This window comes from Saimiri boliviensis, chromosome 12, assembly GCF_048565385.1.
Source record: "Saimiri boliviensis isolate mSaiBol1 chromosome 12, mSaiBol1.pri, whole genome shotgun sequence".
Lineage (NCBI taxonomy): Eukaryota > Metazoa > Chordata > Mammalia > Primates > Cebidae > Saimiri > Saimiri boliviensis.
Window position 1 is genome coordinate 47,160,432 of NC_133460.1, and position 24,205 is coordinate 47,184,636.

Consider the following 24,205-nt stretch of genomic DNA (forward strand, 5'->3'; position numbering starts at 1 on the left):
TTAGCCAGCCCACAGGGGGGCTCTGCGCGGCCCGAAAGTCGCACTCTCAAGTGACCGTTTCCGCCTCTCGTTTTTCTTTTCCAGTCTGGCTTCAAAGTTCTGTATTGCAAACGAAATCAGCGCCTTTCCCCAAGGATTCTTCCAAATACGAGCTAAGGAGGCACAAAACCCGGGTTCCAGAAACTGTGCCTGCAACCATTCGTCCTTCTTTCCGTACACACAGGCCCCTGCTCCCCGCTAAGGTGGAACCCGGGACACGAGTTTTGCGCTCTGATGGAAGGGCTTGGATTCCAGTTTGCCACTGGGTTCTCCTTAAAATCTACTGAAGCGGTCCAACTTAAGATCCAGGGGAAAGAAAACACAGTGACAGGCGTGGAGGCTCACGCCTATAATCCCAGCACTTCGGGAGGCCGAGCTGGGTGGATTATTTGAGGTCAGGAGATCCAGACCAGCCTGACCAACAGGGTGAAACCCCATCTCCACTAAAAATACAAAAATTAGCCAGGCATGGTGGTAGAGGCCTGTAATCCCAGCTACTCCAGAGGCTGAGGCAGGAGAATCACTTGAACCAGGGACACAGAGGTTGCAGTGAGCCAAGATCAAGCCACTGCACTCCAATCTGGACAACAAGAGGGAAACTCCCATCTCAAAAAAAAAAAAAAAAAAGGAGCAGCATAATAACCATTCTGATAAAATTACAACAAATTTAAAGATCTTAATTGGCTTTTATTTGCAATAAAAAATCAGATAGCACCTCATTCTGTAAAATAAATTGAGTGTTCTGGTGATACGGCCAGGAGGTTGGCTTTATAAGCCAAAAAAGGGCTGAAGAAAGCAGAAACAGATAACAAAAAGCAGATTGGTCATTTCAAAGTTACTTTCCTTGTAAAGTTAAAGCAGAGCCATCATGCCAGCTGAAATCGGCCTGTATGGGAATGTGGCCATTATCTCTCCCGATTTCTTGGAAAGTGGAATAAGCAACTTAGTTTTGGTTTGGTGACATAGTAGTTCAGCATGAGTAACTTCATTTTGGTTTGGTCTATTGGGCCTAGTGCTGGAGCTCAGTTCAAACCAATGGCGTATAAATTTAACACCATTACTGAGCTCTTCTTATGTGCCAGTGATAAAGCTGGGACTTGAACTCTGCTATGTCTGACTCCAAAGTCCCTGGCAAAGAAATTGTTTAAAATACTACATCAAATTATCTGTCCAAAATGTTGGCATATTAGAAAATGCTTGTAGGCCAGGCATGGTGGCTCACACCTGTAATCCCAGCACTTTCGGAGGCCGAGGCGGGTGGATCACAAGATCAGGAGTTCAAGACCAGCCTGACCAATATGGTGAAACCCCATCTCTACTAACAATACAAAAATTAGCTGGGCATGGTTGGGCCTGTAGTCCTAGCTACTCGGGAGGGTGAGGCCGAAGAATCACTTGAACCCAGGAGGCAGAGGTTGCAGTGAGCCAAGATGGCGCCACTGCACTCCAGCCTGGTGGCAGTAAGACTCCGTCTAAAAAAAATAAAAGAAAATGCTTGTAATCCCAACACTTTGTGGGCAGGAGGATTGCTTGAAGCCAGGAGTTCAAGACCAAACTGGGCAACAAAGTGAGATCTTATCTCTACTAAAAATAAAATACAATAAGCTAGCCAGACATGATGGCATGTGCCTGTAGTCCTACCTACTCAGGAGGCTGAGGAAAGAGGGTCTCTTGAGCCCAAGAGTTTGAGGCTGCAGTGAGCTATGACTGCACTGCCAATGCACGCCAACCTGGGGGACAGTGCAAGAACCTATCTCAAAAGGAAGAAGGGGGGTGGGGAGGAAAGGAAGGAAAGGGAAAAGGAAAGAAAGAAATGCACTGGACAGGGTGTCAGAAGACCTGATTTAGAGTATCAGTTCTCCACTGGCTCCTTGCAGAACCATGCTTCCTTGATTTTTGAAGACTGGACAAGAGCAATGATTCTCAAAATTAAAGCTACACACAAATCACCTGGAGGTCTGGTAAGATGCAACTTCTGCTTCAGGATGTCTGGGTGAGCTCTGAGATTCTGCCTTTCTAGCAAGCACCCAGGTAAGCTTCATGTTGATCCAAGGATCACACTTGGAATAGTAAAGAATAGGATGACCTCCAGATCCTTTTTTTGTTTTGTTTTGTTTTGTTTTTTTGAGATGGACTTTCACTCTTGTTACCCAGGCTGGAGTGCAATGGCGCGATCTCGGCTCACCGCAACCTCCGCCTCCTGGGCTCAGGCAATTCTCCTGCCTCAGCCTCCTGAGTAGCTGGGATTACAGGCACGCGCCACCATGCCCAGCTAATTTTTTGTATTTTTAGTAGAGACGGGGTTTCACTATGTTGACCAGGATGGTCTCAATCTCTTGACCTCGTGATCCACCCGCCTCGGCCTCCCAAAGTGCTGGGATTACAGGCTTGAGCCACCGCGCCCGGCATCCTTTTACACACTAACACAGTCAATCAGTCTTTTCCTCTAACCTTAGGTCTGTTACTATCAAGGAACTATTAAAGGAACTGTCAAAAAAGAGAATCCTTAAAGAAAATTCCTATCTGAAGCCCCAAAATAAAAAAGAGCTATTTAACTTATGATAATAATGTCTCAAGGGATTTACAAGAAACCCATAAGAGTAGTCACCTTCAGGGGGAGGGACTGGATGGACAGGAATGAGAGGTAAACTTTACTACTAGATTCTTTTTTTTTTTTTTTGAGAAGGAGTCTCACTCTGTCGCCCAGGCTGGACTGCAGTGGCTCGATCTCAGCTCACTGCAACCTCCATCTCACAGGTTCAGGCATTTCTCCTGCCTCTGCCTCCCACCTCTGCTGGGACTACAGGTATGCACCACCACATCTGGCTAATTTTTGTACTTTTAATAGAGTCAGGTTTCACCATGTTGGCCAGGCTGGTCTTGAACTCCTGACCTCAGGTTATCTGCTCACCTTGGCCTTCCAAATTGCTGGAATTACAGGCATGAGCCACCATGCCTGGTGTTTTACTGGATTCTTTTCTATCTTTTGAGTTCTTACTATATGTATGCATTTTTCAAAAAAAAATATTTAATGATCATAGAAAACTACCTCCAGAAGTTGAGGCCAATAACTTACATCTGTGGTCTGATAGGGTGTGCATCCTCATGGGAAGAAGAAGGACACTCCATGTTCTTATCATAGCAAAACATATGCCACTCACATAGTGAAGTGTTTGGAATCATTTCAAAGCTACATAACTCTCGGTGAAGTTAAATAGATACATACCAATCCAGGATCCTCCTGCCGACCAATTAAAAGGGAGTCTTAGGATGAGGCATAGGTATAGGTTGTTTTTTTGAGACAGTGTCACCCAGGCTGGAGTGCAGTGGTGCATCACAGCTCACCGTAGCCTCAACCTCCTGGGCTCATGCAATCCTCCCACCTCTGCCTCCTGAGTAGCTGGGTCTACAGGTGCATGCCACCAGGCTATTTAGTTATTTATAGAGTCAGGGTCTCATTATGTTGCCCAGGCTGGTCTCAAACTCCTGAACTCGAGCAATCCTCCCACCTCTGCCTCCCAAACTGCTGGGATTACACGTGAGACACTGCACCCATCGGCATGGGTTTTTTTTTTTAAAGCTCCCCTCAATGGTTATAATGTGCAACAAGGTATCACGTAGACCAAGGATGTTAATCTATAGGAAATATTAATGGAATAAAAACAAGAACTTGTAATACATACTTTCTATGCCCTAGGTCTTGTCCTCTGTGGTAAATTCAGAGAATCCATTTCATTCAGTGATAAATTCACAAATGCCGTATAATTCTGTGATAGCCCAGGCTTGCCAAATGAAATGTCTGCCAAAAGGAAGTGAAATATAAATATAGAACAATATTCATGAGAAGATTGATGGCTCAGCAAATTTCCTTGAGAACGTGGTATATACCTAGTGCTGTAGGAGGTGTAAAAGGAATCTATTTTAGTGGTTCTTCCCATAAGGAACTTGCATTGCAGCTAAAGAGAGAAGATTGAACTTGTGACCCATACGTCAAATCAGGCCTCCCAAACCATGTTAAAAAAAAAATTGTGAATTAATTGCTAACATTTCAAAATTGAGAGATTTTACATAAAACTCCATGCTTCTACCTTCTCTTGCAAAATTGAAAGATCTGAAAACTTTGGGTCCGCTTGCCATTCCAAGTGGTAACATTTGCCTGGAGCTGAGCTGTGAATACCCTCCCCGCTAGATGGGGCATGTGGTATTGAGTTTGTCACAACTCCCTGTTTCTTTCTGATACTGAGGCCAAGTGTCAGTGGCCAGACTTTATCACAGTGTCACTTACGTTTTTGTTTTTGTTTTTTTTTTTTTTTTTGAGGCGGAGTCTCGCTCTGTCACCCAGGCTGGATTGCAGTGGCACAATCTCGGCTCACCGCAACCTCCACCTTCCAGGTTCAAGCAATTCTCCTGCCTTAGCCTCCTGAGGAGCTGGGATTACAGGCCATGACCACGCCTGGCTAATTTTTTTTGTATTTTTATTAGAAACAGGGTTTCACCATGTTAGCCAGGAGCTGACCAACAAGGGAGGAAAAGGTGGCTTTTTCCTTTCTTCTTGGTCAGCTACCATTTACCAGCTGTATGATCCCACTTAATGGCTCTGTGCCTCAGATTTCCCCTCCTCATCTGTACAAGTGGGATAAAAACAGCACTTCCATCACAGGGTTCGTTTGAAGATTGAACAAGGTAGCATGAATTATTGTGGTATCTGGTACCCCATAACAGCTTCATAAATGTCAGCTATTTTTATCCTCATCAAAAAGTGCTAAAGGGTGAGTTAATGTGGGAGACAAAGTGAGTTGTTGGGGAAGCTTTGTAGCTGACCAAGAAGGGAGGAAGAGGCAGCTTTGCCAAAGCGAAGTCAGGGCAGGATAGGCTTGAGCAAAAGCTCAGAAGAGATGGTGACCAGGGCCTGGGCATTCAGGCTGTACCATTTCAAGACAATCCCAGTGGAGAGTTTTCCTGATGTTTCAATTTTAAAAACTAAAGACTTTGCTGGCCTCTGCTTCATGCTATACAGCTGGTGAGTGCTGTGATTGTAATAGCAATTTTATGATTTTTCCCATCCATCATTTGGCAAGGATTACACAATTTCAAGAATTCAAACTTCTGTTGAGTGTTTCAGAATTCTATTAAAGATATTTTAGGCCAGGCGCCATGTTCACACCTGTAATCCCAGCACTTTGGGAGGCTTAGGCGGGAGGATCGCAAGGTCAAGAGATGGAGACCAGCCTGGGCAACATGATGAAACCCCGTCTCTACTAAAAATACAAAATTAGATGGGCATGGTGGCATGCACCTGTAGTCCCAGCTACTCGGGAGGCTGAGGCAGGAGAATTGCTTGCACCCAGAAGGCGGAGGTTTCGGTGAGGCGAGATCGTGCCACTGCACTCCAGCCAGAGCGAAACTCCGTCTCAAAAAAAGAAAAAAAAAAGATATTTTAGCTCTCACTCTAGAATGTTTGTGCTTGGACACAGTCACCAGCACTACCTCATCATCACCGCAAGGGGGACTAGAACCAAAGGAATTATCAAGCAGCTAGGTACAGTGTTTACCTTCCCTGATTCCTGCTCAATAATTCCCTATTAACATTTTTTTCCTTTGAAGTGTATTTCTATTTTATGCACATTAAAATGCTCTAAAAATTCAAACTCTAGTAGAATATAGGAAATTAAAAAGTCCTAATCATTCTCATCAGGAGAATCTGTTCCGACCCACAAAATAGTCACTGTTAATAAGATTCTTGTGTATCTTTCCAGATGTTTTCATATTTATTCTTCTGTTTAAACCCATGATGTGTCTCTTGACTACCACTCTAACTTCATTTTCTACCACTCAGATCTTTGAACTTGCCAACCCTTGCCCTCACTACATTATCTTCCTGGACAATTTGTCTTTTTTTTTTTCTTTTTGAGACAGGGTGTCACTCTACTGTTGCCCCGCTGTACTCACTGCAACTTCCGCCTCCTGAGCTCAAGGGATCCTTCCCCCTCAGCTTCCCTGATAGCTGAGACTATAGGTGCATGTTACCAAGCCTCTCTAATTTTTTATTTTTTGTAGAGATAGGGTTTCACCATGTTGCCCATGCTGGTCCTGAACTCCTGGGCTCAAGCAATCCACCTGCCTTGGCCTCCCAAAGTGCTGGGATTACAGATGTGAGCCACTGCACTGGGCCCTGGACCACTTTCTTTTCCTCAGTCAGGAGGCTGAGGCAGGAAAATCGCTTGAACCCAGAAGGTGGAGGTTGTGGTGAGGTTTCTTCACTCAGATGCCAGCTCCTATGTCACTCGCTCACAGACACCTGTTGTGACACCCGTCAAGTAAATACTACCCAATCGAAGTCACTCTCCATCATTGTGTTAGAGATTACCATGTTCATTTAAGTGCTTGCTACCTTATTCACTGTTAAAATATGACCCCTATGTTTGTTTAACAGTGTCATGGAAGGCCGTGTGTGGTGGCTCAAGGCTGTAATCCCAGCACGTTGGGAGGCCAAGGCAGGTGGATCACGAGGTCAGAGTTCGAGACCAGCCTGGCCAATATGGTGAGACCCCATCTCTATTAAAAATAATAATAAAAATAAGAATTAAAAAATAGTGTCATGGCCCGGGCGCGTTGGCTCAAGCCTGTAATCCCAGCACTTTGGGAGGCCGAGGCAGGTGGATCACGAGGTCAAGAGATCGAGACCATCCTGATCAACATGGTGAAACCCCGTCTCTACTAAAAATAGAAAAAATTATCTGGGCATGGTGGCGCGTGCCTGTAATCCCAGCTACTCAGGAGGCTGAGGCAGGAGAATTGCCTGAACCCAGGAGGCGGAGGTTGCGGTGAGCCGAGATCGTGCCATTGCACTCCAGCCTGGGTAACAAGAGCGAAACTCCGTTTCAAAAAAAAAAAAAAATAGTGTCATGGTATTTATAAATTTCGTAAATGATTTATAATTTATTTTACTCAATTCTGTGTTGACAGACTTTTGATTGTTTCAGTTTTTGTTACTGCAAACAATGTTGCAGTAATCATTTTCATGCTTAATATATATACAGTGCAATAAATTCCTAGAACTGAGTGGCTAAATCAAAACATACATGTGTATCGAATCATAAAAGATCTTAGCAGACTTCCCTTCAAGAGGGTGCCACAATTTATAACTTCCACCAATGGTACACAAGAGCACCGATTTTCCCATACTTCTGTTTTTTGTTGTTGTTGTTTTTCGAGACGGAGTTTCACTCTTGTTACCCAGGCTGGAGTGCAATGGCACGATCTCGGCTCAGTGCAACCTCCGCCTCCTGGGTTCAGGCAATTCTCCTGCCTCAGCCTCCTGAGTAGCTGGGATTACAGGCACGGGCCACCATGCCCAGCTAATGTTTTGTATTTTTAGTAGAGACGGGGTTTCACCATGTTGACCAGGATGGTCTCGATCTCTCGACCTCGTGATCCACCTGCCTCGGCCTCCCAAAGTGCTGGGATTACAGGCCTGAGCCACCGTGCCCGGCCCTCCCATACTTTCGTCCAGGATAAATATTTCAGACTTTTAAATGTTTGCCACTCTGATGAGTGAAAAATGGTTGGTCACTCTCAGGTTTTATTTTACATAAATGTTTAATATCACTAATCTTGACCGGGCGCCATGGCTCGCCTGTAATCCCAGCACTTTGGGAGGGCGGATCCCAGCACCAAGACAGGTGGATCACCTGAGGTTGGGAGTTCAAGACCAACCTGACCAACATGGAGAAACTCCATTTCTTTCTTTTTTTTTTTTTTTTTTTTTTGAGGCAGAGTCTCACTCTGTCATCCAGGTTGGAGTGCAATGGCACGATCTCGGCTCACTGCAACCTCCGCCTCCCAGGTTCAAGCGATTCTCCTGTCTCAGCCTCTGGAGTAGCTGGGATTACAGGCACGTGCCACCGTGCCCATCTAGTTTTTGTATTTTTAGTAGAGACGGGGTTTCAACATTGTGGCCACGCTGGTCTCGAACTCCTGACCTTGAGATCCACCCGCCTCGGCCTCCCAAAGTGCTGAGATTACAGGCGTGAGCCACCACGCCCGGCAAGAAACCCCATTTCTACTAAAAATACAAAATCAACTGGGCATGGTGGCAGGCGCCTGTAATCCCAGTTACTCAGGAGGCTGAGGTAGGACAATCGCTTGAACCTGAGAGGCGGAGGTTGCAGTGAGCCGAGATCACACCATTGCACTCCAGACTGGGCAACAAGAGTGAAAAAAAAAAATTCACGGATCTCCTCTGTATAGTTCCAATTTTAGTATACATGCTGCTGAAGCGAATGCTGCTCGCTGTTGTTTCAATGTTCATTTATCTTCTTATGAAGTTGAATATCTTTTCATATTTTAAAAATTGATGTATTGATATGTAATTAACATACCGTACAATTCACCTAAAGTGTACAATTCAATGGCTTTTTGTATATTCACAACTATCACCACAATCCATTTTAGAACATTTGCATTACTTTTAAAAGAACCCCATATAGTTTAGCTATCACCCCTCTATCTCCCCATCATCCCCCACCCTAATCGACCACTAATCTACTTTTTGTGTCTGTAGATTTGCTCTTTCTGAATATTGCATGTAAATGGAATCATGTAACATGTCATCTTTTGTGACTGGTTTGTTAGCATAATGTTTCAAAGGTTCATTCATGTTGTAGTATATATGAGTACTTTTCTTCTTTGTTTGTTGAGACAGGGTCTTGCTCTGTCACCCCAGCTGGAGTGCAGTGGCACCATCATGGCTCACTGCAGTGTTTGACCTCCTGAGCTCAAGTGATCCCCTCACCTCAGCCTCCCAAGTAGTTGGGATCACAAGTGCATACCACCCCATCCAGCTAATTTTTAAAATTTTTGTAGAGACAGGGTCTCCCTATGTTGCCCAGGCTGGTCTCAAACTCCTGGGCTCAAGCATTCCTCTAGCCTCAACCTCCCAAAGTGTTGGGATTACAGGCATGAACCATGACACCTGGCCACTTGGTTCTTTTTTATAGCCAAATAATATCCCATTATATAGCTATGCCACTTTTTAAAATCCAAAGCAGTTCATGGACATTTGTGTTCTTTCCACCATATTTTTTTTTTTTTTTTGAGATGGAGTCTCACTCTGTCTCCCAGGCTGGAGTGCAGTGGCGTGATCTTGGCTCTCTGCAACTTCTGCCTCCTGCCTCAGCCTCCTGAGTAGCTGGGATTACACATGCACGCCACCACACTCAGCTAGTTTCTGTATTTTTAGTAGAGTCAGGGTTTTACCATGTTGGTCAGGCTGGTCTTGAACTCCTGACCTGGTGATCTGCCCGCCTCAGCCTCCCAAAGTGCTGGGATTACAGGCATGAGCCACTGTGCCCGGCCCACATTTTTTTTTTAAACAAGCAAAGACCTTTAGAACAGTGAAGACAAGATGACACTAAGTAGTTTCCTTTATTGCTGTAACTAAGCAGTCAAATCTGGTGGGCAGAACATTAGCCTAGGAAGCACAACACTCAAAATACTGACCTTGCCGGGCGCGGTGGCTCAAGCCTGTAATCCCAGCACTTTGGGAGGCCGAGGTGGGTGGATCACGAGGTCAAGAGATGGAGACCATCCTGGTCAACATGGTGAAACCCCGTCTTTACTAAAAATACAAAACATTAGCTGGGCATGGTGGCCCATGCCTGTAATCCCAGCTACCCAGGAGGTTGAGGCAGGAGAATTGCCTGAACCCAGGAGGTGGAGGTTGCGGTGAGCTGAGATCGCGCCGTTGCACTACAGCCTGGGTAACAAGGGTGAAACTCTGTCTCAAAAAAAACGAAAACAAAAACAAACAAAAAAAAATACTGACCTTGTCACAGAAGGGTTATCCGTGTAATCTCGATGCTTCTCAGCTTTGAGCTTTGTTTCCCAAATGTAAACTGATTTCTAACTACACATGTACTATGGAAGAATGAAATTGAATCAAGCTCTTTGAATTGCTTGGAGAAATGCTTACCAACTCATTTAAGACTACTGTGCTCTGTAAGAAAAAAGTAGGAGGAAGAAGTTAACTAATAAAGAAATATGGGGCCTGATGTGGTGACTCACGCCTGTATTCCCAACACTTTGAGAGGCCAAGGTGGGAGTATTGTTTCTGGCTAGGAGTCCAAGATACGCCTGGAAAACACAGTGAGACCCAGTCTCTACAAAATATTTAAAAATTAGCAAGGCACATATATACACCATGGAATATTATGCAGCCATCAAAAACAATGAGTGCGTGTCCTTTTTAGGGACATGGATGAACCTGGAAACCATCATTCTCAGCAAACTGACACAAGAACAGAAAATCAAACACCGCGTGTTCTCACTCATAGGCGGGTGTTGAACAATAAGAACACATGGACACAGGGAGGGGAGCATCACACACTGGGGTCTGTCAGGGGGAAACATGGGAGGGACAGTGGAGGGTGGGGAGTTCGGGAGAGATAGCATGGGGAGAAATGCCAGATATAGGTGATGGGGAGGAAGGCAGCAAATCACACTGCCATGTGTGTACCTATGCAACAATCTTCCATGTTCTTCACATGTACCCCAAAACCTAAAGTGCAATTAAAAAAAAAAAAAGAAAAAAAAATTAGCCAGGCATGGTGGCACATACCTGTAGTCCCAGTTACTCCAGAGGCTGGGGTGGGAGGATTGCTTGAGCCCGGAAGGTGGAGGCTGCAATGAACCGTGATCATGCCACTGCACTCCAGTTTGGGCAACAGAGTGAGACTTGAGGCCTAGAGAGATTAAATCAGAGTCTCTCAGGCCTCCGAGTAGCACTAAGTTAGTTCACTTAAAGCTACCGTGGCGCGGTGGCTCATGCCTGTAATTTCAGCACTTTGGGAGGCAAAGGTGGACAGATCACCTGTAGTTAGGAGTTCTAGACCAGCTTGACCTACATAGTGAAACTCAGCCTCTACTAAAAATACAAAAATTAGCCAGACGTGGTGGTGAACACATGTAATCCCAGATACTAGGGAGGCTGAGGCAGGAAAATCGCTTGAACCCAAGAAGCAGAGGCTGCAGGGGGCCAAGATCGTGCCACTGCACTCTAGCCTGGGAGGCAGACCAAGAATCCATCTCAAATAAAATAAAATAAAATAAATTTAAAAAGGAAAGGGAAGAAGCCAACTAATAAAAAATATAACACCTTTGCCAGACATGGGCATGGTGGCAGGCACCTGTAATCCCGGTTACTCAGGAGGCTGAGGCACAAGAATTGCTTGAACCCGGGAGGCAGAGGTTGCAGTGAGCCAAGATTGCACCACTGCACTCCACCCTGGGGGACAGAGCAAGGCTGTCTCTAAACAAATAAACAAAACCCTTCTTCATAGTTCCTGTGCAATATATACTCCCAATATCAAGTCTACCCTAGAGTATTTACGGCAGACTAAATCAGCTCAATTTATACATAGAATAAGGTAACTAAAATGCAATGAGCTTCTGCCTGGAAGGTAAGAGGTGGGCTCTCAGCTCTCTTCAAAAGCAGCCTTCACTGCACATGGGAATAAGCTGAGCAGTTTTTTAAATATTCATACCTGGGTCCCACCCCTACAGATTCTGTCACAGTTCATCTGAAGTCCAAACTTAGCATCGGGATTTTAAGAAATCCCCAGAGGATTTTAAAAACAAGTCAAGGTTGGAAACCACCGCCAGCCAAGTTCCACCTGGGTTCCATTTTTTGTCTTTACATTGATCCCCTGCAAAGAGTCACTGAGCCTTTTTACTGTCATTGTCTACTATTGCATTATTTAAAATAAACTTTGAGATCTACATTGAGATTTAGATTTTGGTATCTTCCCAATCCCTGGGTCACATGAGGGCCTGAGGGCTGATCTAGAAGCAAACCGCCCTCCCCTTCCCCCCAACCCCGACCTTTGAGCTCTGTGGTCTAGAGGAGACTGGCCACTCTGGATACAGTCCTCCTGTGGCTCAGTTCCCCTTACCTCTTCCCTTTCCCTTGGCAGTGCCCTGGGTTTGCTTTCGAGTGTGTTTTCAGATGGACCCTCTTCCAGCTCTCTTAATTAAGGGTTTGCCCTTTGGTCTGAGTGGGAAAGAATGCTTGAAGGAAGAACCACCACCTCCCATTCTTCCCACCTCCAACCCCACCCCCTCCATTTGCACTAAAAGCTTGACTGGAGAGTAGGGGAAGTGAAAATCCCAATTTGATGGGAGGTGGTACTGAGCCACTGCATTCTAGCCTCAGGGAGAACAAAGCTGCCTCTACCATCCTGGTTTGTTTTGTTTTGTTTAATTTTAAAAATATTTTAATGTTTGACACATACAACACCCCCCCCCCCAACCACCAAAAAAAAGTCTCTTTTGACTTATTCACGATTTTCTGAAACCAGATGATTTCCACCACATGCACTGCGTACCTGGAGAGAGAGTCCAACGCAGTAGTCACATGCTGCCCATCCACCAAGTACCCTACACTCTGCCAAGCACTGGCGACACCAGATGTTTAATTTACAGAATAAGGAGACCTCCTCAAAACATTTAATTCAGTTACAGTACTTTTCTTCCTTGGACAGTGCAGACACACTGAGAATTTGAATTATAAGATGGTGAAATCCTGTGATATAAGAGTATTAAGGCCAGGCACGGTGGCTCACATCTACAATCCCAGCACTTGGATCACGAGGTCAAGAGATCCAGATCATCCTGGTCAACATGGTGAAACCTCGTCTCTACTAAAAATACAAAAATTAGCTGGCATGGTGGCGCGTGCCTGTAGTCCCAGCTACTCAGGAGGCTAAGGCAGGAGAATTGCTTGAACCCAGGAGGTGGAGGTTGCGGTGAGCCAAGACGGCGCCATTGCACTCCAGCCTGGGTAGCAAGAGTGAAATCCCGTCTCAAAAAAAAAAAAGAGTATTGATAAATATTCTTTAAATGTGTAAATTTGGAAATAATGCAAATTTCCCAAAGTAAAAAAAATTATCAAAATTACATGATTTCAAAGCTGAGATGTCCTGATTTCATTGCAAATATTGTTGCCACTTTAGCTGCAAAACAGAAATGGTTTTGCCGCAGTTCTTTGTCCAAATTCATCTTGAAAAATGTGGTTTGAATTGCTGTGAGATCTTCAGGAGCATAGGTGGCGCCTAAATGAAATAGTTGTATATCTGAGTTTTCTGTACATAAATCTATTTCCCTAGTGGGACTATCTCCCTTACCTCCCACTATACACACTCCGAAAAAACACAGTGCATTTGCACAGGGTTCAACAAATCTATGCTGAATTTAAGAGTAAGTAGGGCTGGGCACGGTAGCTCACACCTGTAATCTTAGCACTTTGGGAGGCAGAGGTGGCCGGATCACCTGAGGTCGGGAGTTCAAGACCAGCCTGATCAACATGGAGAAACTCCATCTCTACTGAAAATACAAAATTAGCCGGGTGTGGTGGCACATGACTGTAATCCCAGCTACTCTGGAGGCTGAGGCAGGAGAATCGCTTCAACCAAGCAGGCTGAGGTTGCAGTGAGCCGAGATCATGCCACTGCACTCCAGCCAGGCACCTGGCGACAGGGCAAGACTCTGTGTCAAAAAAAGAAAAAGAAATTATATTTCCGCACCTTCAACTTCCATGTGTACCCTCCCTAAAACATATCTCAGGCTATCTTTCCTGGTTCCCTGTTGTAACAGCACTCATCCCACTTTATAAAAAAAGTCACTCCCAACCTCCATCCTGAATATGACTGCAGTGTGACAAAGTCCCAAGTGTGAGAACTACTAAGACGCTAACCCAATGAACAACTGAAAACAGTCCCTTTAATATTACTCAAGATGCCATGAATCTTTTTTAGAGTTTCCCGCCTTTCCCAGACTTAAAGATATTTCTGTTTAGGGGGAATTACTGATTTATAAATGAGGTATATTGGTCTTGTTGGGATGTTCTGAAATTAATGTGGACTACGGAAGTGGTGATGATCCTGAGAAAGAGTAGGGACCCTTTTTAGGGGCGCAGGAACCTGCAGGCCCCCAAAGCATGGAAATAAAGGAAAAGCTTGAGCCCCTTCAAGGGAAATTCCATGCACCTAGCTAGCCTTGAGAAGTAAAGGAGCAACTTGATAATCAAGAATGTAGCTTTGCCAGGTGTGGTGAGCTCACACCTGTAATCCCAGCACTTTGGGAGGCTGAGGCAGGCAGATCACCAGGTCAGGAGTTCGAGACCAGCCTGGCCAATATGGTGAAACCCTGTCTCTACTAAAAATACAAAAAATTAGCCAGGTATGGTGGTACATGCCTGTAATCCCAGCTACTCGGGAGGCTGAGGCAGAAGAATCACTTGAACCCAGGAGGCAGAGGTTGCAGTGAGCTGAGATCGCGCCACTGCAATCCAGACTGGGTGACAGAGTGAGACTCCATCTCAATAAAAAAAAAAGAAGGTAGCTTAAAGCTACAGTAAAGAAGTTAAAATCACAGGATGTTTGGTTCCCCTACAGAAACTAAAGAAAACATCAACATATGTCTGAGTTGTTTTTTAGAAACCCAGACCCCCACCAAACGGATCCTCTGGCACAAAGCCCCAGACAAAGGGGAACTGAAGACTGAACTGTGACCAAATTTGTTCTAAATTTCTTCCTGAGGGAACTGGAGGAAGTCACACCCACAAGCGAGAGCTTACGTAGAAAAAAAAGCCTTTGAATCTATCTATGACCTGGAATCGCCCTCCTCCCTCACTTCAAGATAACCCAACTTTTTAGGTCAAACCAATACATAACCTCCATCTACTGGTTTATGATTTTTGCCTTTAACTTCTGCTTTCCTGAAATTCACCCCTGCCTTTAAAAGTCTGTACCTGCAGGCGAGGTGCAGTGGCTCACGCCTATATCCAGCACTGTGGCAGGTACAGGCAGGTGGATGGTTTGAGTTTAGGGGTTTGAAACCAGCCTGTGCGACATGTGAGACCCTATCTCTACAAAAATAAAAAAAAAATTATCTGGGTGTGGTGGCTCGCACCTGTAGTCCCAGCTACTTGGAAAACTGAAGTGTGAGGACTGTTTGAGCCCAGGAGTTTAAGGCTGCAGTGAGCCCTGATGGGGCCACTGCACTCCAGCCTGGGCAACAGAGCAAGATCCTGTCTCAAAAAAAAAGAAAACATCTTTACCTGCAAGGCATCCAGGAGGTTGGGACTTAAGTGTTAGCTGCTTGATCCTCCTTGCTTGCTGCCCCACAAATAAACACTTTCTACATTTCAAAACTGTATGGATAGAGTAAGCAGACTCTAGTTCTGTTTGATAACATCTGTATTACCCAGGCTAGAGTGCAGTGACTATTCACAGGAGCAAACATAATACACTGTAACCCCAAACTCCTGGCCTCAAGTAATCCTCCCTCCTGAGTAGCTGGGAATACAGGTGCATGCCACCGTGGCCCACTCATAATTTTATAATTTCTTTTAGAGTGAAAGTGGATTATTCAATACAGTAGTTAGAAAATTTTTATTTTATTTTATTTTATTTTATTTCATCTTATTTATTTTATTTTAATGAGACAAGGTCTTGCTGGGTCACCCAGGCCAGCGTGCAGTGGAGCTATCATAGCTCCCTGAAGCCTCAAACTCCTGGACTCAAGCAGTCCTCCTGCCTCAGCCTCCACAAGTGCTAGGATTACAGGTGTGAGCCACTGTATCCATCTAGAACATGTTTTATTAAATCATATCAGTAATATTCAGTTCCTTACTATAGGCCATCCGTATTCTTTTTTTTTTTTTTTTTTTTTTTTTATGTTGAAAATTACTATGAACTGACCGGGTGCAGTGGCTCACACCTGTAATCTCAGCACTTTGGGAGACCGAGGTGGGTGGATCACAAGGTCAGGAGTTTTAGACCAGCCTGGCCAGTATGGTGAAACCCCGTCTCTATTAAAAATACGAAAATTAGCCGGGCGCGGTGGCTCAAGCCTGTAATCCCAGCACTTTGGGAGGCCGAGGCGGGTGGATCACGAGGTCGAGAGATCGAGACCATCCTGGTCAACATGGTGAAACCCCGTCTCTACTAAAAATACAAAAATTAGCTGGGCATGGTGGCACGTGCCTGTAATCCCAGCTGCTCAGGAGGCTGAGGCAGGAGAATTGCCTGAACCCAGGAGGCGGAGGTTGCGGTGAGCCGAGATCGCGCCATTGCACTCCAGCCTGGGTAACAAGAGCGAAACTCTGTCTCAAAAAAAAAAAAAAAAAAAAAAAAAAAAAAAAAACGAAAATTAGCTGGGCATGGTGGCAGGTGCCTGTAGTCCAGCTACTTGGGAGGCTAAGGCAAGAGAATCGTTTGTACCCTGGAGGTGGAAGTTGCAGTGAGCTGAGATCATACCACTGCACTCCAGCCTGCCAGCCTGGGCTACAGAGACTCTGTCTCAAAAAATAATGATAATAAATAAATAAATAGGCCAGGCACGGTGGCTCAAGCCTGTAATCCCAGCACTTTGGGAGGCCGAGGCGGGTGGATCACGAGGTCAAGAGATCGAGACCATCCTGGACAACATGGTGAAACCCCATCTCTACTAAAAATACAAAAATTAGCTGGGCGTGGTGGCATGCGCCTGTAGTCCCAGCTACTTGGGAGGCTGAGGCGGAAGAATTGCTTGAACCCAGTAGGCAGAGGTTGCAGTGAGCCAAGATTGTGCCACTGCACTCCAGCCTGGCGCCTGGCGACAAAGTGAGACTCTGTCTCAAAAAAAATAAATAAAAATAAAATAAATAAATAAAATTCAGGAGGCTGAGGCAGGAGAATTGCCTGAACCCAGGAGGCGGAGGTTGCGGTGAGCCGAGATCGCGCCATTGCACTCCAGCCTGGGTAACAAGAGCGAAACTCCGTCTCAATAAATAAATAAATAAAATTTTAAATTACTATGAAACATAAATTTAGCAGCTCAAAACAACATACCTTTATTATCTAAGTTTCCAGGAGTCCCTGCAGGATTTAACTGAATTCTCTACTCAGTTCTCACAGGTTGCAATCAAGGTGTAGTGATGGGGTCTGATTTCATTTGAGGCTGGTGATGGGGTCCTCTTCCAAACTTACTGGTTGTGGGCAGAATTCAGTTCTCCCAGTTGTATGCCTGAGGTCCCAGCTCTCTTACTGGCTGTCAGCAATCTGCTCTCAGCCCCAGAAGCCCCTGAAGCTCTTTGTGTCAAGGTCCTCTCACAGCCATCCTCACAACATAGCAGTTTACTTTATAACCAGCTGGAAATTCTCTCATCTGCTGAAACAGTCCTCTATAATATAGCCTGTTCAAAGGATCAGATATCCCATCATAGTCACAGGCCCTGCCCATGTTTAAGGGCAGGGGATCACACAGGGCATACATACCAAAGGGGCAAGAATCTTGGGGTGGGGGCCATCTTAGAATTCTGCCTACCACCCCATCTTGTCTCTATTTTTGAAATGTTTGATATTTTATTATTTTTATGGCCAAAAAACAAAATCATATTCTAACAGCTGGAGTAACTGATTAATTTTCAGGCCAGTGTGGTGGTTCACGCCTGTAATCCCAGCACTTTGGGAGGCCAAGGTGGGTGGATCCCCTGAGGTCAGGAGTTTTGAGACCAGCCTGGCCAACATGTGAAACCTCATCTCAACTAAAAATACAAAAATTAGTCGAGTGTGGTAGCATGTGCCTGTAATCCCAGCTACTCAAGAGGCTGAGGCAGGAAAATCAGTTGAACCTGGGAGGCGGAGGTTGCAGTGAGCCCAGAGCACCATCACTGCACTCTAGCTTAGGTGCCAGAGTGAGACTCTGTCTAAAAAATATATACATATATATTTTTTAGCATTATATAATTTTCCCTTTTTTGCTAAATACATGGGAAAAATGTGTGGTGTTATCTAAAAAATTAATGGCATATTAGGCTTCATTTTAAATGAATAGAATTATTTTGGCTGGGCATGGTGGCTCACGCCTATAATCCCAGCACTTTGGGAGGCCAAGGTGGGTAGATCATGAGGTCAAGAGATCAAGATCATGAAACCCTGTCTCTACTAAAAATACAAAAAATTAGTTGGGCATGGTCATGCACGCTTGTAATCCTAGCTACTTGGGAGGCTGAGGCAGGAGAATCTCTTGAACCCAGGAGACGGAGGTTGGAGTGAGCGAAGATTGCACCACTGCACTCCAACCTGGTGACAGAGCGAGACTCCACCTCCAAAAAAAAAAAAAAAAAGGAATTATTTTATGGTTCTTGTTTAACTGTTCCTAAAAATCAAACACCAGAGACCAATATGTGCATATGCACATTTGCTTATATATATGCCACAACTTTTTGTTTTAGACAGAGTCTTGCTCTGTTGTCCAGGATGGAGTACAATAGTTCAGCCATGGCTCACTGCAACCTCTGCCTCCTGGATTCAAGTAATTCTCTTGCCTCAGCCTCTGGAGTAACTGGGGCTACAGTTGTGCACCACCATGCCCAGCTAATTTTTATATTTTTAGTACAGACATGGTTTCGCCATATTGCCCACACTGATCTCAAGCTCCTGTCCTCAAGCAGTATGCCTGCCTCAGCATAATAAGAGCCTTACATTTAAGATGTTTTATCACTTACAATACAAAACGGATTAATTTATGTTACACCAAAGTTGATTTAATCTGTCTGGATGTGATGGCTCATGCCTGTAATCTCAGCACTTTGTGAGGCCAAGCGGGGGGTGGATCACCTAGGGTTAGGAGTTCAAGACCAGCCTGGCCAACATGGTAAAACCTCATTTCTACTAAAAATACAAAAATTAGCCAGGTGTGGTAGCATGCTCCTATAGTCCCAGCTGCTTGGGAGGCTGAGGCAGGAGAATTGTTTGAACTAGGGAGGCAGAGGTTGCAGTGAGCTGAGATTGTGCCACTGTACTCCAGCCTGAGTGACAAGAGACTCCATCTCAAAAAAAAAAAATTAAAATAACATACATGACTCATTACATTTCTGTTGGACATCATTGTTGTACACATGGAGCTACATCTGGAACTTCAAGGTTTTGAGAAAAATATATTCAAGGTGATTGATAAGATAAAATAATTTTATCGAAAAGTTTGTGTTGTATAGAATTTAACAATACTGGCCAGGCGCAGTGGCTCACGCCTGTAATCCCAGCACTTGGAAGGCCAAGTCGGGTGGATCATCTGAGGTCAGGAGTTCAAGACCAGCCTGGCCAACATGGTGAAACCCTTGTCTCTACTAAAAATAAAAAATTAGCTGGGTGAGGTGGCACATGCCTGTAATCCCAGCTCCTTGGGAGTCTAAGGCAGGAGAATTGCTTGAATCCAGGAGGTAGAGGTTGCGGTGAGCCGAGATCGCACCATTGCACTCCAGCCTGGGCAACAAGAGTGAAACTCTGAGCCGGGCGCAGTGGCTCACGCCCGTAATCCCAGCACTTTGGGAGGCCGAGGCGGGTGGATCACGAGGTCGAGAGATCGAGACCATCCTGGTCAACATGGTGAAACCCCATCTCTACTAAAAATACAAAACACTAGCTGGGCGTGGTGGCGCGTGCCTGTAATCCCAGCTACTTAGGAGGCTGAGACAGGAGAATTGCCTGAACCCAGGAGGCGGAGGTTGCGGTGAGCCGAGATCGCGCCATTGCACTCCAGCCTGGGTAACAAGAGCGATACTCCGTCTCAAAAAAAAAAAAAAAAAAGTGAAACTTTGTCTCAAGAAAAAAAAAATTAACAATATTTAATATTCCCCAAACTTTCTTAAACAGGGTGCCTCTAATAGAAGAAATTAGGTACCATTAATGGTTGGAAAGTCTTGCCAAACTTCTCACAAACTGAGAAAGAAATGACTGTAATGATTGAGTAATAAATCCTTTTGAAAGTCAGGTAGTTTCCAGTTATTTGCTTTCCAAAAACCAAAAGAGAAACTAACCATTAGATGATAGGTCATTAAAAACAATTTTTGAAAACAGAAAATTATGTGATTCTTGGCATATAACTAGAAAGTTCAAAGAATTGAGTGACATAGCTATAACAAAATTGCCTCCACTTCACATATGTGAAACAAGGTTTTTCACAGCTTGATGCTGAGCCAGTCTCATTCTAGTAATGACTAATATTCATATACAGATATTTAAACTAAATGAAAAAAATATTTATTTATTTATTTATTTATTTTTGAGACAGAGTTTTGCTCTTGTCACCCAGACTAGAGTGCAATGGCATGATCTCGGCTCACTGCAACCTCCTTCTCCTAGGTTCAAGCAATTCTCCTGCTTCAACCTCCTCGGTAGCTAGGATTACGGGTGCCCACCACCACATCTAGCTAATTTTTGTGCTTTTAGTAGAGACAGGGTTTCACCATGTTGCCCAGGTTAGTCTTGAACTACCCTCCTCAGCCTTCCAAAGCGCTGGGATTACACGTGTAAGTCACCACACTTGGCCTTGAAAAATAACTTAAAGTGCTATTCATCTCATTAAGAAATGCACTTCCAATAATTTTTTTTTTTTTTTTAGACAGAGTCTCATTCTGTCACCAGGCTGGAATGTAGTGGCATGATCTTGGCTTACTGCACCTCCACCTCTTGAGTTCAAGCAATTCTTCTGCTTCAGCCTCCTGAATCTGAGTAGTTAGGACTACAGGCTCACACCACTATACCCAGCTAATTTTTGTATTTTCAGTAGAAACAGGGTTTCACCATGTTGGCCAGGATGGTCTCCATCTCTTGACCTTGTGATCCACCCGCCTCGGCCTCCCAAAGTGCTGAGACTGTAGGCATGAGCCACCATACCTGGCCTTTTTCTTAGTAACTATGAGAATTATATCAACGTTATTAGGGCAAGTTGTATAACAATGGTAATAGCTAAATTGGGAAGAAAGGTTTTTAACACACAGGAAAAATATTTTTAAATTAAATTTTCATTTAAAGAGGCCGGGCGCGGTGGCTCAAGCCTGTAATCCCAGCACTTTGGGAGGCCAAGGCGGGTGGATCACGAGGTCAAGAGATCGAGACCATCCTGATCAACATGGTGAAACCCCGTCTCTACTAAAAATACAAAAAATTAGCTGGGCGTGGTGGCGCGTGCCTGTAATCCCAGCTACTCAGGAGGCTGAGGCAGGAGAATTGCCTGAACCCAGGAGGCGGAGGTTGCGGTGAGCCGAGATCGCGCCATTGCACTCCAGCCTGGGTAACAAGAGCGAAACTCCGTCTCAAAAAAAAAAAAAAAAAAAAAGAAGTATGATATGTGATCAGAAAAAGACTTCTCAAGATTTCTGTTACTGGCCAAGACAAAATTAAGACCACTGTAGACTATCTTTCCCAATAATTACAACTAAAAATTCTGAACAATATAGGAAGCAAATACTTGAAGACTCTAAAAAATTAGTATTCAGCCGGGTGCAGTGGCTCACACCTGTAATCCCAGCACTTTGGGAGGCCTGGATGGGTAGATCATGAGGTCAGGAGATCGAGACCATCCTGACTAACACGGTGAAACTCTGTCTCTATTAAAAATACAAAAAATTAGCTGGGTGCGGTGGCATGCACCTGTAATCCCAGCTACTCGGGCGGCTGAGGCAGGAGAATCGCTTAAACCCAGGAGATGGAGGTTGCAGTGGGCCGAGATCATGCCACTGCTTTCCAGCCTGGGCAACAGAGCAAGACTCCATCTAAAAAAAAAAAAAAAAAAAAATTAGTATTAGCAGACTGCAGAGGAGGAGCAAAGGCTAAGAAGGATACATACAAGGTTGAGTTTCCCATTTTCTACTTTTATCTCCTGGTTTTGACCCAAAGGCAAGACGATCATATCATATAACTGCACAGTTGGCTCAGGCATCAAAAACTTGAGAAACCTCGTGCTTCTGTGGACCAGGAAAAGGAGAATCCTCCTTCCCCGCCCCCGCCCAAACTTTTTTTTTTCTGATCTTTTTCTTCTCTAACCCTTCTCCACCTACAGTCCCAGTCACAGGGCTGCACTGTGATGACAAGGGCATGAACATACCAAATCCCAACAAGAAACCTGTCTTTCAGGCCAAAGAAACTGAGATAAAGGGACCATGTGATCTGAAGAGTATAAGGGACATCCCCGTTTTTTTCTCTCTCTTTTCTTTCATTGTTTTATCCAAAAGTTGGCCCCAATGATGCAGAACTATATGGCAGCTTGGCAGCTAAATCTCCAAGAGATATTTTATCTTTGTAGTCAGAGAATGGAGAAAAGAGGCCCCTGTAGTTGGACAGTGTGGGGAAATCCAGGAGAGGAGAGAATGGAAGGTTATGGCTCAATTCTTTTTTTTTTTTTTTTTATGAGCTGGAGTCTTGCTCTATTGCCCAGGCTGGAGTGCAGTGGTGTGATCTCAACTCACTGCAACCTCTGCTTTCCTAGCTCAAGCAATTAATTCTCCTGCCTCAGCCTCCCAGGTAGCTGAGATTACAGGTGCCTGCCACCATACCCAGGTAATTTTTGTATTTTTTTTTTTTTTTTTGAGACGGAGTTTCGCTCTTGTTACCCAGGCTGGAGTGCAATGGCGCGGTCTCGGCTCACCACAACCTCCGCCTCCTGGGCTCAGGCAATTCTCCTGCCTCAGCCTCCTGAGTAGCTGGGATTACAGGCATGTGCCACCACGCCCAGCTAGTTTTTGTATTTTTAGTAGAGACGGGGTTTCACCATGTTGACCAGGATGGTCTCGATCTCTCGACCTCGTGATCCACCCGCCTCGGCCTCCCAAAGTGCTGGGATTACAGGCTTGAGCCACCGCACCCGGCAATTTTTGTATTTTTAGTAGAGACGGGGTTTCACCATGTTGGCCAGTCTGGTCTCAAACTCCTGACCTCAAGTGATCTACATGCCTCGGCCTTCCAAAGTGGTGGGATTACAGATGTGAGCGACCATGCCCAGCTGGTTATGGCCTAATTCTGATAGTGGCCAGACAGAGCAGGAAAACAGAGAGAAGACACAAATTACCAATATGAGGAATGAAAGAAGAGATATCACCCCACAGATGACAAAATGTTAAAAAAAAAAAAAAAGAATACTATAAATAAATTGATTCACACAAATAGACCAATTGATTTTCTTTGAGACAGGGTCTTGCTTTGTCTTGCAGTCTGGAGTGCACTTGCATGATTACTTCTCACTACAACCTTGAACTTCTTTTTTTTTTTTTTTTTTCAAGCTAGTATTTCAGAATCAGCAACATTGAACTTCTGAGATCAAGCAATCCTTGCACCTCAGCCTCCTGAGTAGCTAGAACTACAGGTATGTGCCACAATAATTGTAGAGGTGGGATTTTCTTGTGTTGTCCAGGTTGGTCTCGAACTCCAGGGCTCAAATGATCCTCCTGCCTTGGCCTTCCAAAGCACTGGTATTAATGGTGTGAGCCACCACGCCCGCCTAAATGGATCAATTTCATGAAAAATGCAAGGTATCAGGTACGGCGCAGTGGCTCACATCTGTAATCCCAGCACTTTGGGAGGTTGGGAGTTCAAGACTGGCCTGGCCAATATGGTAAAACCCCATCTCTACTAAAAATACAAAAATTAGCCCAGTGTGATGGCAGGTGCCTATAATCCCAGCTACTCAGGAGGCTGATGCAGGAAAATCACTTGAACCCAGGGGTGGGGCAGAGGTTGCAGTAAGCCAAGATCATGCCATTGCACTCCAGCCTGGGCAACAAGAACAAAACTCCATCTCAAAAAAAAAAGAAAAATACAAGCTATCAAAACTCACACAAGAAGAAATATGTAACCTGCACATTTCTATATCTATCAAATAAGTTGCATCTGTAGTTATAATATTCTCCAACACAGACAACTCTGGTCTATCAAACATTTAAAGAAGAAATAATACCAGAAAACAAAAGAGAAGGAAACACTTTCCAACTTCTTCTAAAAAGTCTGTATTACTCTGATATTAAAACAAGAGAAAAATATAAGAAATTAAAACCACAGATCAATGTCACTGATGATCATAGATACAACAATCTTCCACAAAATATTAGCAAACTGAATCTGATGGGAGTTATTTTAAAAATGCAATGGTAACTCAACATTCAAAAATCAATTAATGGGCTAGGCATGACGGCTCATGCTTATAATCCCAGCACTTTGGGAGGCCAAGGCAGGAGGATTGGTTGAGCCCAGGAGTTCAAGACCAGCCTGGGTGACAAAGCAAGACCCTGTCTCTACAAATATAAAAATCATTATTATCATTATTATTACCTTTGAGACAGGGTCTTGCTCTG

At 44.5% G+C, this 24,205-nt stretch overlaps 2 protein-coding genes across 3 annotated transcripts in view; both read right to left on the minus strand.

Moving 5' to 3' along the window:
• Window positions 1-24,205, minus strand: part of DNAJC12 (DnaJ heat shock protein family (Hsp40) member C12) — an 86,277-nt gene that overhangs the window by 52,587 nt on the left and 9,485 nt on the right. The window contains exons 2-3 of one of the 2 annotated variants that reach the window (XM_074382309.1): window positions 10,658-10,781; window positions 3,723-3,838 (exon numbers count right to left, since the gene is read on the minus strand). The gene's annotated coding sequence lies outside the window, so the exon portion shown is untranslated. The remainder of the gene's footprint in view (window positions 1-3,722; window positions 3,839-10,657; window positions 10,782-24,205) is intronic. The other variant, XM_010339316.3, reaches the window with a different exon arrangement.
• LOC141580506 (zinc finger protein ENSP00000375192-like) lies at window positions 17,489-21,645 on the minus strand (the record flags this gene model as incomplete). Its single annotated transcript, XM_074381575.1, has 2 exons — window positions 17,489-17,598; window positions 21,484-21,645. Coding segments are annotated over 2 exons (264 nt in total), but the record flags the coding sequence as incomplete, so codon positions are not given.